The 18,607-nt window shown below is 40.8% G+C and overlaps 1 protein-coding gene across 1 annotated transcript; it reads right to left on the bottom strand.

Moving 5' to 3' along the window:
* Nucleotides 1-248: 248 nt before the first annotated feature.
* LOC121580901 (ATP-dependent RNA helicase A protein) lies at nucleotides 249-16,827 on the bottom strand. The gene is made up of 28 exons (XM_041896068.1): nucleotides 16,733-16,827; nucleotides 16,077-16,202; nucleotides 15,833-15,973; nucleotides 14,226-14,349; nucleotides 13,975-14,135; nucleotides 13,485-13,633; nucleotides 12,047-12,093; nucleotides 11,695-11,831; nucleotides 11,436-11,525; nucleotides 11,118-11,279; nucleotides 10,866-10,943; nucleotides 9,119-9,310; nucleotides 8,735-8,876; nucleotides 8,491-8,573; nucleotides 8,126-8,282; nucleotides 7,901-7,998; nucleotides 7,569-7,782; nucleotides 7,287-7,381; nucleotides 7,116-7,189; nucleotides 6,846-6,998; nucleotides 4,007-4,167; nucleotides 3,759-3,870; nucleotides 3,441-3,602; nucleotides 3,068-3,195; nucleotides 1,988-2,217; nucleotides 1,673-1,788; nucleotides 1,357-1,557; nucleotides 249-1,002 (listed from the first exon to the last, which is right to left on the bottom strand). The coding sequence occupies exons 2-28, from the start codon at nucleotides 16,185-16,187 to the stop codon at nucleotides 696-698; spliced, it is 3,825 nt and encodes a 1,274-aa protein (XP_041752002.1). The 5' UTR covers nucleotides 16,188-16,202; nucleotides 16,733-16,827; the 3' UTR covers nucleotides 249-695.
* Between the last annotated feature and the right edge of the window lie 1,780 nt (nucleotides 16,828-18,607).

Below are 18,607 nucleotides of genomic sequence, written 5' to 3'. Positions count from 1 at the left end.
TGAGCTACAGAGGACCACATATGTAACATGCATTACTACTTCAGGCAGATTGATTTATGTTTCAAGTGTTGGATTATATTTGTGTTCATATTCATTTCAATGCACTTCAGAGAAAGATCCCAGCTTTTCTATGCACTGGCCCTATAAACAAACGTGCACTTTATATGAACATTTCAATAAAATGTGTTTTTCAAAATTAATTGTGCTCCTTATTGTACATTTACAGAGGAAATGCTAAGGAAATCAGGCAGTGTTGGAAAAAACATTTTATTGAATTTATTACTTAGTAATGGCAGGAAACATATTTGAGCTGTAAATCACTGACAAAATGAGGCTCATGACATGAAATATTTAAAAGGAAAAACCCCACCCCAAAACGCTTTTGGAATTTTACATTAACCAAAATCCAACGAGTCAGTCTACATAGATAATACAGAGAACAGATGATGTATACAGCAAATTACTATTTGTTTTATGGTGCTCAATACAAGTAGATTCAAATACACAATTTCTCTGTGGGCCAATAACCTTGATTTCAAGGGGAGGGTCACAAAAGGCTAAACTAAAACAAAACATTCTTACATAGACTCACTTGTCCTAATATTAGTCAAAAACACTCAACAAACGTCATGTTCCTAAAGGTCATATTATGCATTGTAATGCACAACATCTAAAAAGTTACACTTCAAAATGCCCTAATATCCCTGACCCCCTCTGTATCCACCACCCCTGTTCCCACCTCCATAACCACCACCACCACGGTATCCTCCACCACCACCTCGGTAACCTCCACCACCACCACCACCACCACCACCTCGGTAACCTCCACCACCACCACCTCGGTAACCTCCACCACCACCCCTGTATCCGCCGCCGCCCTGGTATCCTCCACCGCCTCTGTAACCTCCTCCTCCCCTGTATCCGGAGCCTCCTCCGCCCTGGTACCCTCCTCCACCTCCATCAAACCTGCCCATCTTGGGAGGACGTGGACCATCTCCAAAACTGATAAAGACAAGACATGTAAACCAGCTGTATTCTGTATTCAAAACACATTTCAGACATGGAATAAAAAATGAAAATACATTTCCAATGCTGTCCTATTACTCAGTGGAGTAGATTACTGTGCACAAATGTTGACAATCTACACAGAATAAGCTAATTCATTATTGCCACTACATGGCTTCACTACTACAAGTATGTACGGTTTGTCATGTTTATTGATGTTTAGTGGACTAAGGTTGATAGGGCTCTGGTCAAAAGCAGTGCACTATGTTGGGAATAGGGTGCCATTTGGAATGCACCCTAAATGTTCCCATCCCCCCAGAGCTGAGATGTCTAATCACGTGTTTATCTTACCGTTGATTGTTGACCATGAGGTTAAGCCCGGCTGCGGAAGGCTTGGAGATTTGGCGGATGATGTTGAGCATGCGCTCGTTTGTGGGGTCCAGCTGTTTGATGTACTCAGGGTCTTTGGTGACTTCCACAACAAGTGCCTCCATTCCAGCCCTCAAAGCAGCTATGCAGGCAGCCACATTATGCGGTATCTTCAGTTTGATCCTGTGAATACAAATGGTGGTTTTATCGGCTTGATCTCACGATTTTCATGCTCAATCTAAAACCCTTTTTAGTACTGTAGGTACACATGCAGGAAAAAAATAGTAGCTGCACTCACCAATCATCCAGTTCAATGATTTCCCCGTTTGATGTGATTTTCTTGGATGCAAACAAGATCAGCTGGAGTGGGCTGACTAGTGTCATTCCTTTGGCTGAGATAGCTCGAGTCCGGATCTGGTGGAAATAAAAAATTATACAATAATTGGCTGCTTGAAACTTGTACACCAATTTACAATTATTAATGATGATGATTTTTTTTATATCTGAACATATACAAATTTTAGCTCACACAAAAAAGAAAATGGTATACAACCTATGATACACCAGTATATTAATATTGTAGACATTGACTTCTTCTAATTTGAAATCGTACCTTTTCGCTAAAGACGAAGAACGGTGATGGGTAGGTCATGTCCTGGCTGCTGAAGGGGCAGTTGACGGAGCATTTATGGATGAGGGCATTGCGCCCCTCAGTGGTGAGAATCTTCCTCTTCTCCTTGTGGTAGCACACGTTGGGATAGGAGCCGTATGTCAGGAGAGAGATGACCACGTCAAGGTTGTTGTCGGGTCCAACGTTGTTGAACATCTGTGTCATCAAGCACTCTAATGAAAAGACAAACATTTTTTTTTACAATTTCAGATGTGATTGTATATTATGCAAACACTGCAATACTACTGGGTTGTTCACATGGAGTGCATCCCGAATGGCACCCTATTCCAGTGGTGGAAAAAGTACCCAATTGTCATACTTGAGTTAAATGAAAGATACCTTCATAGAAAATGACTCAAGTAAAAGTGAAAGTCACCCAGCAAAATACTACTTGAGTAAAAGTCTAAAAGTATTTGGTTTTAAATATACTTAAGTATAATAATAATAATATAATAATATGCCATTTAGCAGACGCTTTTATCCAAAGCGACTTACAGTCAGTATCAGAAGTAAATGTAATTGCTAAAATATACTTAAGTACCAAAAGTGGAAGTACTGTCTAAATAATTTCAAATTCCTTATATTAAGCAAACAAGTCTGCACAATTTTAATTTGTTTTATTATTTATGGCACACCAACACAGACATAATTTACAAACAAATCATGTGTTTAGTGAGTCCCCCAGATCAGAGGTAGTAGGGATGTCCAGAGATATTCTCTTAAGTGCATGAATTTGACCATTTTCCTGTCCTGCTAAGGATTCAAAATGTACTTTTGGGTGTCAGGGAACTGTATGGAGTAAAAAGTACATTATTTTCTTTAGGAATGTAGTGGAGTAAAAGTAAAAGTAGTCAAAAATATAAATAGTAAAGTACAGATACCCTAAAAAAAAACTACTTAAGTAGTACTTTAAAGTATTTTTACTTAAGTACTTTACACCACTGCCCTATTCCCAATAAAGTGCACTACTTTTGACCAGGTAGTGCACTATAGGGAGTCATTTGAGACGCAGACATAGTTTACCCTCAGGGAAGCCAGAGTTGATGAGGATCTCCTTCAGCTGCACTTTGGCCTCCCAGGTCATCCTCAGTGTGGACATGTTGAGCCTCTTGTGTTCACAGAATCTGGACTCTGCATCCTCACCTCCCATTCTACAATAAAAAGACAAGTTAACAAGCCGTCATAACCTTCATTTGCCAGGTAGTGAGAGGGAATAGGAGTGTATTCCAAAACAAAAATGGGTCATTCAGCTGACATCTCTTCCTACTGCAATGAATGGCATTACGGTGTTCAGTCTGCAATCGTATCAGACACAATTATCAGTTGCATCTGTTTAATTCTAATCCATGAGAGGGGATTGGTTGTTGTTGCATGTTTCTATGAAGCCTGGACTCACCTCACATCGTCCCAAGCCTGGAAGACTGACAGCAGTGCCACGTGGTCTGAGAAGCGGGTGCCAGCAAAGTTTCGGTGAACGTAGCCCAAGCGCTTGCCATCATTGATAAAGGGCTCTGGGAAGCAAGAGGCTGCTGAGATGGTGCACACCGCATCTCCAACACTAGAAAGCAGAGCAGAGACTACTTAAATGATTTCTCGTTGGAAATATAAAACAGTGTAGCGATATTTGTCAATATGGAACAGTATCTTAAGGAAGGATAGTAACTTAGGAAAGGATTTTACTAAATGCATGCATTATTTCTGATGCAGCACTCACTTGAATATGCAGCCCATAATCATCATCTTCCCCAGCCGCGGCTCGATTGGAAGCTTTGCAAGGATCCGACCGAGCGGAGTCAACTCGTCGTTTGTGTCCAAAGCGTCCAGTTCTAGTGAAATATATCAAGGAATCGTAAATGCCAACACTATTGAAGGTGGTTGGTAATGTTTACAACAATGGGGGACACTTCTAGAACACTAGAGGACAAAACAAATCTGTTAAGGTCAAAGCTAAAAACGACTAACCTCTCAGTGTGTGTTCAGCCTCTATAACCGCGTCCAGGGGAGGGGGCTCGATGGCCTTGGAAAGGAAATGGCCAATGGCTCCTAGTCTCAGCAGCTTGATGCTCAGGGCTACCTCGTGGAGAGGAGTACGGAATATCTCAGGGGTCATATGGGTCTCCAGTCTGGGATGAAGAAAAGGGTAGGCACAAAAGCACACATTCATCACTTCCCTAATTCAAATCAAACTCAGTTTTTCACATAAGAGTGAAAAAACAGGGTCCATATTCATATAGCATCTCAGAGTAGTAGTGTTGATCTAGGAACAGTTTTGCCTTTTGTATAATAATGAATACATTTACACGGACAGGGGGGACCTGATCCGAGATCAGCACTCATAATGTGAGAGGCTTTTTGAATACGGGCACAGCAGTATGGCATCTCTTCAACTCCAATGAAGGTTGCATAAAACATTTTAAGGTGAATATCCCCCTTAAATTAAGTGACAAATTAAAGCTAGAATCTTTAATTGAAGCAAACCATCACCCCACCCCGCCTGTGTTTTGGTAAAAAGCTGAGGGATGGGCCTGGAGAAATGTAACCACTCAAATTCATGGACAGAGCTATGGATGCATGGACTGACCATACATGATGTGAACATTATAGTTTTACCCATGTTTTGAGGCTATACAGTTAGGGTGGCCACATGACCCGGATTTTGTGGGACAGTCCTGCATTTTGGCCCTTGGACCCGCAACCAAACAATTATGTCCCGCATTTTATAAACAAATTCAAAACACCAGTAATTTAGAAAAAAAAGGTACATTTGTCCCGTATTTCAGACAGACATTCCAAGCTGTCTCTTGCAGTCCCCTTGCGCTTATGTAAAGATATACATCATAAGAATGTGGTACTGGTGATGTTAAACACTTCTCCAATCGTTGCTTAGATCTGATATTATGTACAACGCAAGACGCAACATACTAGGCAAATGTCATAAGCCTATCATCAACCAATTACATTTCTCCAATCCCGTCGGGCTAAATTCCAGCTAAACTTGGAGGACAGTTGCCTATAACTACTTACAAAAAGCGTGCTTCTGACAAAGAGCTACAAAGGTAAGTAAATAGCCGTATTAGAATAAAATATATAAGGTCATTTCGTCAAACTTGTGAGGCTCACAATGCTCACTAGTTGCTCATTCAACATATTTGCTGCTACTGGCTGAGACCAACCAGAAATGTTTCCATGGTAAAATATTCCCAGATTCTCATAAAACAGACATGTGGTCTCTCGTTTCTGCATCACCAAATTTTGGCCGAGGCAAAAGAGTAGGCTACGTGCACTTCAATTAGCTCCTTCGGTGCAGCAGGAGTAGGTCTGTAGTGCTGCTGGAACTCACCGGAGCGCCACTTCTCACAATGGTGCTCGTTTAGTAAAGTTAGAGCAACGCTTAATCAATATCTTGGAAGATCACATAATGATTCATTAGTATTCTACATAACAGAACCAAATACAATAGCATAGTATTATGTAACTGATACACCAAAAACACCACCTTAGTAATTTCTTATGAGATTTTAGGATGGTTAGCAGAGTAGTCCCCCAAAAATGATAATGTGCTCAAACTCAACAGCGTGCGCCAATAGGCTGAATTTACTTGGATTTAAACAAAATACAGGACAGCTATATAGTTTGTTAACACCGTCTGCTCAAATTCACAGGAAAAGTAATTGAAAAAGATCTAAATGCATATTCCCATGAAATGTATTGAGATCAAATGATAAGCATGCAGATGCAGTTTGGATGTTTCACTGGTAAAACGTGAAGAACATGGCAATCATCCTGTTGACCCGCATTTGGGCATTTTAAATGTGGTCACCCTTTTGTTAACATTTACATTGTTTACAAACATTGGAGTAAAACAAGTTGTATTTTGGGTTCTGATAGGGCACGACAGTTGAACTAAACTCATGAGGCATTTATAAGTTATATTCTGTTTTTAAATCAATGGGTGTATATCATTTATATGTCAGAAAATGTATGTAGCAACTAAGGATTCCAACTTTAATGGTGCCCGTGAGGTCCCTTAAGTGCTTCATTCAGTATGGATATCAACATAAACAGCATTTGTGGAGGTTAATGTTGCTTTTCTCTGCCCTGGTTGCAAAAGGAAAACATCAACCAGCTAGCTAGATATATAGCTAGCTACTTTGCTAAACAATCGAAGGTGCACAATCCATAGCTACAAAGCTAGCTAGCTACCTACTCCATGTTCAGTCAGTGAATCAGGCCATCTCCATGGTAACCAGATACTCTTTCTGCCATACATGCCTTCAAACTATAGTAAAACCTCTTAAGTATACCCTTACCTACGGAAAATGTTTGAGGGGCTCTATGCAACAACCTTAAACAATTCCTGTAGGTAAGGAAACATTTTCCCTTAAGGGAAATCCTTAAGGGAAACACTTAAAACTGCAATATGTAACTTTTTGGGCAACCCAACCAAACTCATAGAAATGTGAGTTATAGATCTGTCATTCTCATTGAAAGCAAGTCTACGAAGCGGTACATCTGTTCTATGTGCAATATTTCTATGTTTCCCGTTCTTAAGTTTGTTTTTGCATCTTTTACTTTTGTACACCAGCTTCGAACAGCTGAAAATACAATATTTTTGGTTATAGAAAATATATTTCACAGCGGTTTAGATGGTACAATGATTCTCTAGACTATACATTGCTTGTTTTGTCACATTAACTTAAATTAGACTAAACATTTGATTTTTAGCAACAAGGAAATGGCGGAGCGATTTCTGCATATTGCACCTTTAAGATGTTTTATGCAACGGGGCCCAGAGACTTACTTGTCGAAGCGTGCTCTGCTACACAGATGAAAGCAGAAGCCAGCCCGGACGCGGCCGGCCCGACCCTTCCTCTGCTCCAGGTTGGTCTTGGAGCCCCAGACCGTGGCGTAGTTGGTCATGTTGTTGTGAGACGTGAAAAGTTTCACTTTCTGCCTAAGAGAAAACACACCATAATGGGTGGTTATTAGTAGCTACACTCCCATGCAATGATAATGAATGTAACTCAAACAGATCATATAAAGTACAGTATATCAAGTGAGAAGCACTTACTTGCAAGAGTCGATGACATATACTACATCATTGATGGTAATACTGGTCTCTGCGATGTTTGTTGACAAGATCACCTGAAAAGGATCAAATATAAATAACAAAAATAATGATAACAGATAAGAAACATTATACACCTATACAGGAAAAACAGTAGGACCCTGACTGACTGACCTTGGTGATGTTTTCAGGCACAGGCTCAAATACCCTCCTCTGCTCCTCTCTGGGGATCTGAGAGTGGAGAGGCAGAATCAGGTACCGTTGACTCCCTGGGTGAAACAAAATTAATAGCAAGTAAATTTACTGGTGTCATTACAATTAAGACAGCATTTCTATGGCAGAAACTTGGGTGATTTAGGACTAAAATGAAAACAATGCTTTTGTTGATATCAACCCAAATTCTTTGACCAACAGTATTTCTATGGGAGAACAGTGATTAGTACTGAGACTACACACCAAAGTGTGGGTTCATCTCCAGGTGTTTCTGCATGGAGTAGATGAGGTTCCAGCCGGGCAGGAAGACAAGCACGGCCCCGGCCACCTGGAGGGTCTCGATGTACTTCAGCAGGGCCTCCACCAGCTCAAAGGGAGTCTCCTTCTCATTCATCTGGGCCATGGAGCGCTTAGTGTCTGGGGTGTACTCTGGCCCACATATCACATTACAGTTGGCCTGTGACAAACAAGAGGAAGAAACATATGCATAGACCACACTTCCGTAGAACAACAAACAGTGGTTCAATTAAATGGTTCTCTGTGCTTATGACTGAGGACAAAGTACTATCTCATACCTCTTCATCTCCTCCTTCCTCATCCTTGTCCTTCCTCTTTCTATCACTCGGAGGAGGAATGAAATGTGTCATCTGAATGCAATCTTCCAAAAAGTACTCTGGAAAAGATTGAAACTTTGTTGGAAACAACACCTTAGAGCTATCCATTACAAGCCCATAAACTGGATCATATAAAGGTTAGATGATTTAAGAAAGTTTGTGAGCTCCATTTGACTGTGCTCTTACCTTGTACTGGGAATGTGCGGCCGAACACCTCGATGACAGGGCAGTTGAAGAAGTACTCTCTGAACATGGTGGTGTCGATGGTGGCGGACATGAGGATGACGCGGACCTCTGGGTAGGTCTGGACCACATCCCTCAACACCACCATGAGGAAGTCAGTCTGTGAAGAGCAAAAAGTAAACAATTACTTAAGTACACCGAGGGATGATTTCCCAGACACAGATTAAGCCTAGTCCTGGACTACAAATCATTCTCAATTGAGATTCTCCATTGAGAGTACTTTTTAGTCCAGGGCTTAGCTCAATCTGTACTATCAGGATAACCTGCCCCTAAGGATTACGATTTGGGGGATCTTCAGATATACGCACATTGATGTCCCTCTCGTGGATTTCATCCACAATCACATGGCTGATCCCGCGAATACCTGCTTCCAGCTTCCGCAGTAACACACCTAGAAATAGAGCAATACACATCAAATTATGCTATAAATTATCAATACAATTTCATTTGTCTTCTGCTATTCTTAACCCGAGCTATTCTCATCCCCAGTTATATTAGCTACATAAAACACCTAAAGTATGAATGACAAACGAGAATAAGAGAGACACTTACCAACAGTGCAGAACATGATGCTGGCATGGGGTCGTGGGAGGATGGATTCAAAGCGGACGCTGTACCCACAGCTCTTACCGACATCCTCTCCTCTCTCGTAGGAAACACGCTCTGCCACAGACACTGCACTGATACGCCGGGGCTGAGGAAGAAGGGAAGGAGGTCACCGTGAAATAGCAGTCAGTCATTCAGCTATCTTCACTTTTATATTATATTTATCTTGTATGTAACAGTCCATGTCCTGGACCTGTGTTTCTGTTTGTAATGTTGTTTAACATTTACACAATGCCACAAACAACATTTCCCAAGGGGACAACAAAGTCATTATCTCATCACAAGCAAGGAAAATATTCAAATACATGAATATTTCATTTTGAGTCTTACCTGGGTTACAATAATGTTACATTCGGACGCCCTCCCACTCTTGATGAACTGATCCAGGATGTACTGAGGAACCTGGGTGGTTTTGCCACAGCCGGTTGCCCCTCGAATGATCACCACCGAGCTGCCCTGAACGGCAGTCATTATCGCCTCCTCAAACTTCTTCACTGGAAGCCCGTCTCGCTCCCCAATGACCTAGGAGACACATTTTTGCATGTCAGTCAGACATAACATAACACTGTCTCATGCAAAATTCTGATATTTTGCATGGCAATATGCAACGACTGTCCAAATTATCACTAATATGTGCCGCTGTGGGAAAAAGTTTGTTGACGTGTGGCTTGATTGAAGCATATTATGCGAGAAATGTGCAGTGATTGGTTGAAACCGCAAGCCCTCTTTTCGTACTGCGGTGATGGGTCAGATTTATGTGATAATATTGCAATGATTTGACTTATGTGGAAATAGTGTGTTGATTGGGAAAATTTGCAAGCCCTCGCAAAATATGTGGGTAATTGTTGATTTTGCACACAGAAAATGTGATCACAGAAACGCGGAATCCTGGAGGGACTGATAACAGGACATAATTTAACACAAAATCAAGATAATCGAGTGATTCCTCACGAAACCAGAACAAAAAAAATACAAAAAAAAAATCAGATTTCCACTACATTTTTTCAATAGCTTGGTCCTTTGGAGGCAGGATTGTTGACATATATTTTACATTTGTATCTAAAAGCATATTAATAAATTATTAATTGAAGTTGGAATATTTGTGACATTTTGGCCTTGCCCAGGCCGCCTCCTTTAAGAGTATTGGCATATCAAAGTTCCAGAGTGGGATCTCTGCTAGTTTTTAAGTTATGGCCCATTTTATACAGAGAAATTGGCATAGTAGGCAATGTAAACAACCACAGCCCTCCAATTACTTGTATCATTGCACATCCTGCAAATCACCAGCAAAGGGTGACCATTTTGAATCCATTTTCACATTCACTCTGTTGTAATGCTTACAAATTGGATAATAACTCTAAAAGTAACAGAGAGCCCACTCTGGAACTTTGATATGCCTGTAGAGTATATTATGCACAATAATAGTGAAACATTAGCCAAATCAGAAATGGTATATTTTCAGTATTCATGTTTATATTATTAAATATTCATAAATTAAAGCTGCAATATGTAACTTTTTGTGAGTTCTAGATCTGTCATTCTCATTGAAAGCAAATCTAAGAAGCGGTAGATCTGTTCTATGTGCGCTGTTTCTGTGTTTTCTATTCTTAAGTTTAGTTTTTGCATCTTTTACTTTCGGTTTTGCACACCAGCTTAAAACAAGCTGAAAATACAATATTTTTGGTTATAGAAAATATATTTCACCGGTTTAGATGGTACAATGATTATCTACAATATATTGCTTGTTTTGTCACAAACTGAAATTAGGCGACTTCTGCATATTGCACCTTTAAATGTAAGATTTTTGTGTAAATCAAAATACTAATATTACAGGGCAAGCGGTAAAGCTTCATGACACACATTTTTGCTTTGTAGCACCTACAAATGAAACATTATGGAGTCAATTATTTCTCAATTATGCTTTAAGATACAAATGTCAAATAAATGTCAACAATCCTACCTCCAAAGGACCATTCTATGGATTACATTTCATGAAAATCCCCAAAACCAGGGTCTGTTTTTGTCCTGGTTTCATGAGGAATCACTCAATCGCAGTTAAGTGAGGGCAACAACATACCTTCTGTAGGTTTTGATCTTGTTCCAATTGATAGGTCAGCTCCTGATGGAGGTCAGTGCTGATTTGCTCTGGGGTGCACTAGGGGGAAATGTAAATGATACTTTTAGATGGGATGGTGGGTCTACCATGACAAAATAGACTGCTTTAGTTTTGAGAAAGAAAGGACAGATTATGATGAGAATAACAGTAGAAAACAGATATATTGTTGCATTTCTTTTACCAAATGTACAGCTAGAAACAAGTCTGACTCACAAATGCTAGTGGTCCATCGTCTATATTGCTGCTGGTCCAGGGGTTCCAGTTGACTTGCGGAGGGGACCAGGGCACCACCCCGGCCAAGCTCTGTCTCTGAGAGGGCTCAAACACAGCCATCTTCCCTTGGACCAAGGACACTGGGGTACTTGGATCAGGTGGCTGGGGACAGGAAAAAGGTTTAACTCATATAATCCTCATATTCAACGTCACACTCATATCAATCACATACAGTACTTTGCTTTTCTGTGTAACAGGACAGATACTAATTGAAACTGTATATCGATTAATAAATGTCATCATATAAATTAGACTTACTGGAGGTGGAATTGCAACACCCAGTTCTTGGGCCATACTCTGCAGCTGATGTTGCAGATCATCCACCACATTCACCTCAAAAGCTTCCAACTGTGAAGACACCAAGGTTCAACCATAGGTTAAAAAGACTTGCTGCATACTTTGTTCTAACCTTGAAACATATGAAATAAGGTGAACAAACACAAAGCATACACCATTAAGACCCTGTCATTATTAAATCAATGTAATATATTTCTCAGCAGTAAAACACGTTACTTACAATTTCCCCCTCTTTCTTCTTAGTAATGCCAGAATAAGGCTCAATGACACCCAGATGGTAAAGTTGACGGACGATAGACAGCGCAGAGGACTGGGCCGCCAGCTTCTTGTTAGAGCCATGCTCACGGGCGATTATCTCTACAAAACAAATGAAAATGTATTTCTTACACTGCGTGTGAAGTCACATACTTGTTATCTCCAGAAAGCTACTAAACTAGGTTGTCATTGTTTACATTTTCTCCAGAATTTGGAAATATCAAATATTTCTGAGACTCATCTCCAAAATTGTAAACAAAGCATTTTACGTCTGACAGACAATTCAGTTTGTGTTGACTGAAAAAGTTGGTACTTACTTCTACCAAGCTGTCTTACAAATAACTGCATCTCAGCAATAAAGCTCCTAAAGTAGAAGCGAGAAAACACCATCATCCATAATGTTACTAAGCCTAATTCTCTTTCTATGAAAAATCTGAATTCAGAATGATGTATAACTGTCATGTTTTTACAGTTGATAAAACATGTATCAATCATTGGACCAACTGACCTCTGAGTTTGAGAAGCCTATTGTCCAGTCTGATGATAACCCTTTCCCTTGGGGGAGCCAGTATGTTATTCTGCCAGACTTCAATCAACAATCAACTTTATCACCTCAGCCACAGAATGCCCCATCCCTAGTGGAACAAGTGACACCAGAAATCAAAACCACACAATAATCTGTCCATTCCATCCCCCATTGTGGATGCAACCATATGACAACTTTAGTGCAGCCTAAAGGATGTCACATGTCTTGACAAGGTAGGTTGTGAATTCTGGCATCAACATCTCCACTACTTTTCATATTCATAATTACTGACAGAGTCCAGTTAAATTCAAATAGGATCAATATTGTACTAGTAAGGTATTAGTTGAGGTCAGAGATCATATAATTACTTTTGGGATTATAGGATCTCTATGGCTGAGGTATAAATAGCTCCAAAATGACTTGAGAAAAATTCACTGAGATCTCTCAGGTGTTAATCGCACACCCAGGAGGGCTCTGTCTCCATATAAGTCCAGCAGAAAAACATACAGTCCCCATAACTAATGTACAGGTAACTGCCAAAATAAAGGAAACACCAACATAAAATGTCTTAATAGGGCGTTGGGCCACGAGTCAACAGAACAGCTTCAATGTGCCTTGGCATAGATTCTACAAACGTCTGGAACTCTATTGGAGGGATGTGACACCAGTCTTCCTTGAGAAATTCCATAATTTGGTGTTTTGTTGATAGTGGTGGAAAACGCTGTCTCAGGCACCGCTCCAAAATCTCCAATAAGTGTTCAATTGGGTTGAGATCTGGTGACTGAGACACACACACACCCTTTAAACCTCCTATGCTCCTTTTCCAAAGTCACTGAGATCGCTTCTTCTTGCCATGGTAGCCAAAATAATGGGCAACTGGGCATTTTTATACATGACCCTAAGCATGATGGGATGTTAATTGCTTACTTAATTCAGGAACCACATCTGTGTGGAAGCACCTGCTTTCAATATACTTTGTATCCCTTATTTACTCAAGTGTTTACTATATTATGGCAGTTACCTGTATGTCTACAGGCAAGCTTTTGGTTTGTCATGAATGCTTTGGAGCAATATTCCTGATAAACTAGTATATAAATGAATCTATGGAAAATCTCATAATCACTAGCCTATTGGAACCAGCCTGGTCACTGCGTTCACCAGAGTTCAGGCTGGTTCCACCAGGCTAAGTGATCAACTTCCAGGCCGAAATATTTTCCCATCCTCCTGACCTGTTGTGGTCAGGCCCAACTTGGCTGTATTTGTAATCGGTTTGATTCTTCTCCTTCTGGAAAAACTGGTTCAGACGGGCCTTGGCGTTCTCTAAAGTCCAGTTGCCATGGAGTCCTGCGTTCAGATCTACCTCCTCAGACTCCAGAGTCTTGATGGGGAAAATAAACTCATCAAAGGTTAAAATCAGGCATTTTTTTTTGTCATTTAGCAGACGCTCTTATCCAGAGCGACTTACAGGAGCAATTAGGGTTAATTGCCTTGCTCAAGGGCACAGACAGATTTTTCACCTAGTCGGTTCGGGGATTAGAACCAGCGACCTTTCGGTTACTGGCACAACGCTCTTAACCACTAAGCTACCTGCCGCCCCATGCGTGAAGAACGTGAATTACTACAAATGCATTGCTTATATTAAATATAATTCAGCATAAATATAGCTAATGGATATGAAACAACAATGCCTTATAAAAATTGTGAATTGACAGGTCCTACCGCCTGTGCCTCTTGCTCATCTCTCTTTGAGTAGTAGTCCTTCAGATTGGCCCCACGATCCCACGGAGCATTGGTGTTTGCACCACCTCCGGAATAATTGCCGCCACCCCCCGAATATCCCAAACCAGTGACACCTGGGACTGGTCCAGAAGGTGCATTCACTGAAGCAAAAGTTAAACAACGAGATGAGTTATGACACCATGGGAATGGAATTAGAATAGGCTTAGAACATAACAAAATCAGCCTAGTACCTTGCTCAGCTTTCACAACCAGGTGAGGAGGGATAGGTCCACTTGGAGGAAGACTTCCAAAGCCAACATTGCCTCCACCACCACCTCCTCCACAGTCAGGCTCACTGAAGTCAGGTCCACTTGCCTGTTAATAGGAAAATTATTTTTAATACGGTAATAAAGTGTCCATCACCAAATGTTTTATCTTGGATCGTAAAAAGTATAGGTCGTTATCAATAAAATGTCACAATATGATTTGGCTGCTGGGGGGCAAAGAGATCCCCTGCTCCGGTAAAACCATTGACAACTTTGTGCTGTTCAAGGGATTGGTTAACTAGCCATATTGATGTGATCTGTTATCAGCTAGCTAGCCAGCTAATTTGTGGTCCATCAATCATTATACAACGGGTGGGTCTAACCCTGAATGCCGATTGGTTAAAACCACATTCCAGCCGGTGTCTATTCCACAAGTTACCATGGCTAAATCTTGTTCTTCTGGCTGCACTGTTTAACGTGACTGTAAATTAGCCGTAGTTGGCTAGCTAGCAAGCAAGGGATAAGAACGTTGCCAGCCAATATGGTAATGGCACATTTAGAACGAACGACTGGGTCGCATCCATAGATACAGAACAAAAATACTTAATGACTGGGTCGCGTCTCTGGTAACCGAACCGATAGAACGACCAGACGGCTTGGGTAGCAACCCTAGATTTGTGTCGGGACTACGTCTTGTGGAAGGATGAAATAGTAGTGATAAATTCGTCAAAATAAAGTTTTTAATGAAAATATGGCAATTATTATTTGAATATGTAGTTTACCCGTTGTATAAAAGTGATAATGCCCTCAAAGCCGGTGTTTGGAGGATATATTGGCACGTTTCTTTTTTTATATATCCTCCAAACACTAGCTTCGAGGGCATTACCACTTAAATGTAGCCTATCATGTCTGTCAGTAGCAATCATGACTAAACACTTAAAAACAATGTTGAAAAGGGGATAACGTTAGCTAACTTCACTAGGTAGGCTTACGTTGGTTGGAGAAAAATGTACATTAGGTCTACTTACCACTATGTTTAGCCAACTGTACAAAGTTTCTACCGGTAGTTTGCAAAGGAAACACTATCAGCCAAAAGTGCATCCATCGGCAAATGCGCCCTTCTGCTGCTCGATAGGCCGCGCCCACAAAGGACAGGAAATTAACCTAAACCACTCATACTTGTCAGGTATAGTTCACTTTTATTTTATATCACTCAAATATCCTATTAATGGTGGCCAATATTGAGATATCGTTAGGCTACGCTCACGTATTTGAATGTTACATGATCAATTGATTTTTACTGATAATGAGAAGTATGTAGTTACTTGCTGTATAACTGATGATAGTGCTAAATAGGGGCAATTGTTTTGGATGGAATAATCGGAAATGTGTAGTTCTGACTATGCTCTTCAAGAGGTGATGATAATATAACCAAATAGTTCACATTTATTTAACAATCCATAGAAAACGGCAAGAAGTTGTCAATGGTTTTAGCAGAGCTGGGGGTCTCCTTGTCCCCCAGCAGCCAAATCGAACGCTCTGCATTGTGACGTTTTATTGATAACCTATTGTGTGAAATTATAATAACTGACCCCAAGGGCTGGGACTTCCGCTGCATTCATTTCCCCAACTCGGACAAGATAATTGACAAAGTCTCTGGCAGCATTTGCCTGGGCATCCTTCTTATTGGTGGAGTTTCCCATTCCAGTGTAGTTGAATCCCTCAATACGAACCTTGGAAGAGGAATTACATGTATATTTTTTATATTTAAAAAGCTACTTCTGTTATTTACCTGATGCTTGCAGATGCAGACATATTTGAAACAATACAACTGACCTCACACAGAAACTTCTGTCGGTTTTTGTTTCCAGCGGCTCGAATGTCATAGTTGGGTGTTAGTTTCTTCTTCCCACACCAAGCATACAGGAAGTTCTTGATGTCCGCCATGGCGGATTTGTGGATCTGTTGGGTTCAGAGATTCATATAATTTTTCCAGAGCAACTGACTGGTATCTAGGATTCAATAACTTTGTTGGTTTAAACACCAGAAAAACCAAGCTCAGGATGTTAGCTTAGTTAACTAGGTCGTTTTTATTATTTTTTCTTAGCTAGCTAACGTTAACGCCGTGATCTGCTATTGGCAAGCTAAAGCTACATGAGCGTGGACGCTGGCTAAATGCAATATTTTAGAGGGATTTACAAGTCCTAACTGCCCGTAAATGTTACCTAAAATGCATGCAGTTAGCTAGCTAGGTCAGACAAATAAAATTATCTAGCTAGCCGGCTAGGCTTATGTTAGCTGAAAGATAGACAAGCTGCTAGCTAACTAGCTAATTCAGGTAGCTAGCTAGAAAGCAAACGTTAGCTCGTTTAGAAGCTCAATCTTCAGTTCTGTACCAGCCAATGTTGCAATGAAATTACGGACATGGCCAGCTAGCTAAATACACTTCACACAATTTAGTACACATTGTATTTGCACTTCGCTTATCTTACCCACTCGAGTTCCACCAGATACTTTTTCAAACGAGCCGGCTAGCAAATACGAACCATTCAGACCGCAGACATGATGGCACTGGGGCACGAGACGGTTAGGCCTGGACTCTGGGCGCATGCGTGGCTAGGACGCATTGGAGACAGCGAGCGCCCCCTGGCGGTAGGCCGATGTCTAGGTTCTGGGTGTCATGTAAAGATCCAACCAGGGGTACTAGGACCCCTGGGGGTACTTGGCCTATCCACAGGAGGTACTTGAGAAGACTCATGAGACCATAGACTTACTGTTAAAATACACACAAGGTGGTACTTAAGGGGTACTCCGGGCATAGCACAATTCAGTTGGTGGTACACTAACCGAAAAAGGTTGGGAGCCACTGCTCTAGTCTATGGAAATCCCAGACCTATGGCAACCGTACAACTGCACACAGTTTATGCTGGAACATTGTTAATGTGGGAGGCAACCCGTCTGCCTAGTGAGACTAGGCGTAAACCTGCCACTTTCCATCTGTCATTGAGGCCCTCTCATCAAGCTTACAAGTATGTTTCACATGCCCCGTTCTACTAACTGTGGTTCACTAATTAAGTCACATCTTCCAAAGTAAAAACAACAACCAAATAAGCTTTATAAGGGGGATAATTATGTAACTCCACAAAAATGTGTGTGCTTTAGCACTGTAGTTGAATTACAAACCATATACCATTCATATAAACGCAAAACATCCACAAAATTATAGGCAGCTTTTATTCTCCACAACATTCAACAATGGACAGATATGCAATCATTGACATAAACCAGTTCATTCAAGGGGAGGGGGACAACAGACTCTTTTAAACAGTAGTTATTGACATTAAATTGTACAAAGTCAGGAGGGTCTTCTTTTGGGATCTTGAAGGTTTGACAGTAAGCGGTACAGAAATAAATACAATTTGCTATTCTGTGGCAAGGTTGTGGATCGAGACGACTAATTTATGAAGATCCAGTAGGCCTTAAGAACCTGAACTCAAAGACCTATGGTTTCAGCTAACAATGGGCAAGCAGCAGTCCCAATATACAGTTGAAGTCGGAAGTTTACATTCACTTAGGTTGGAGTCATTAAAACTCGTTTTTCAACCACTCCACAAATGTCTTGTTAACAAACTATAGTTTTGGCAAGTCGGTTAGGACATCTACTTTGTGCATGACACAGGTAATTTTTCCAACAATTGTTTACAGACCGATTATTTAACTTATATCACAATTCCAGTGGGTCAGAAGTTTACATACACTAAATTGACTGTGCCTTTAAACAGCTTGGAAAATTCCAGAAAATGATGTCATGGCTTTAGAAGCTTCTGATAGGCTAATTTACATAATTTGAGTCAATTGGAGGTGTACCTGTGGATGTATTTCAAGGCCTTCAAACGCAGTGCCTCTTTGCTTGACATCATGGGAAAATCAAAAGAAATCAGCCAAGACCTCAGAAAACAATTGTAGACCTCCACAAGTCTGGTTAATCCTTGGGAGCAATTTCCAAATGCCTGAAGGTACCACGTTCATCTGTACAAACAATAGTACGCAAGTGTAAACACCATGGGACCACGCAGCCATCATACCGCTCAGGATGGAGACGCATTCTGTCTCTTAGAGATGAACGTACTTTGGTTCGAAAAGTGCAAATCAATCAAAGAACAACAGCAAAGGACCTTGTGAAGATGCTGGAGGAAACAGGTTCAAAAGTATCTATATCCACAGTAAAACGGGTCCTATATCAACATAACCTGAAAGGCCGCTCAGCAAGGAAGAAGCCACTGCTCCAAAACCGCCATAAAAAAGCCAGACTACGGTTTGCAACTGCACATGGGGACAAAGATCGTACTTTTTGGAGAAATGTCCTC

The sequence above is a fragment of the Coregonus clupeaformis genome, chromosome 14 (assembly GCF_020615455.1).
Source record: "Coregonus clupeaformis isolate EN_2021a chromosome 14, ASM2061545v1, whole genome shotgun sequence".
Lineage (NCBI taxonomy): Eukaryota > Metazoa > Chordata > Actinopteri > Salmoniformes > Salmonidae > Coregonus > Coregonus clupeaformis.
Note: the sequence above shows the minus strand (reverse complement) of the source record. Positions and strands in the feature narration are given on the sequence as shown.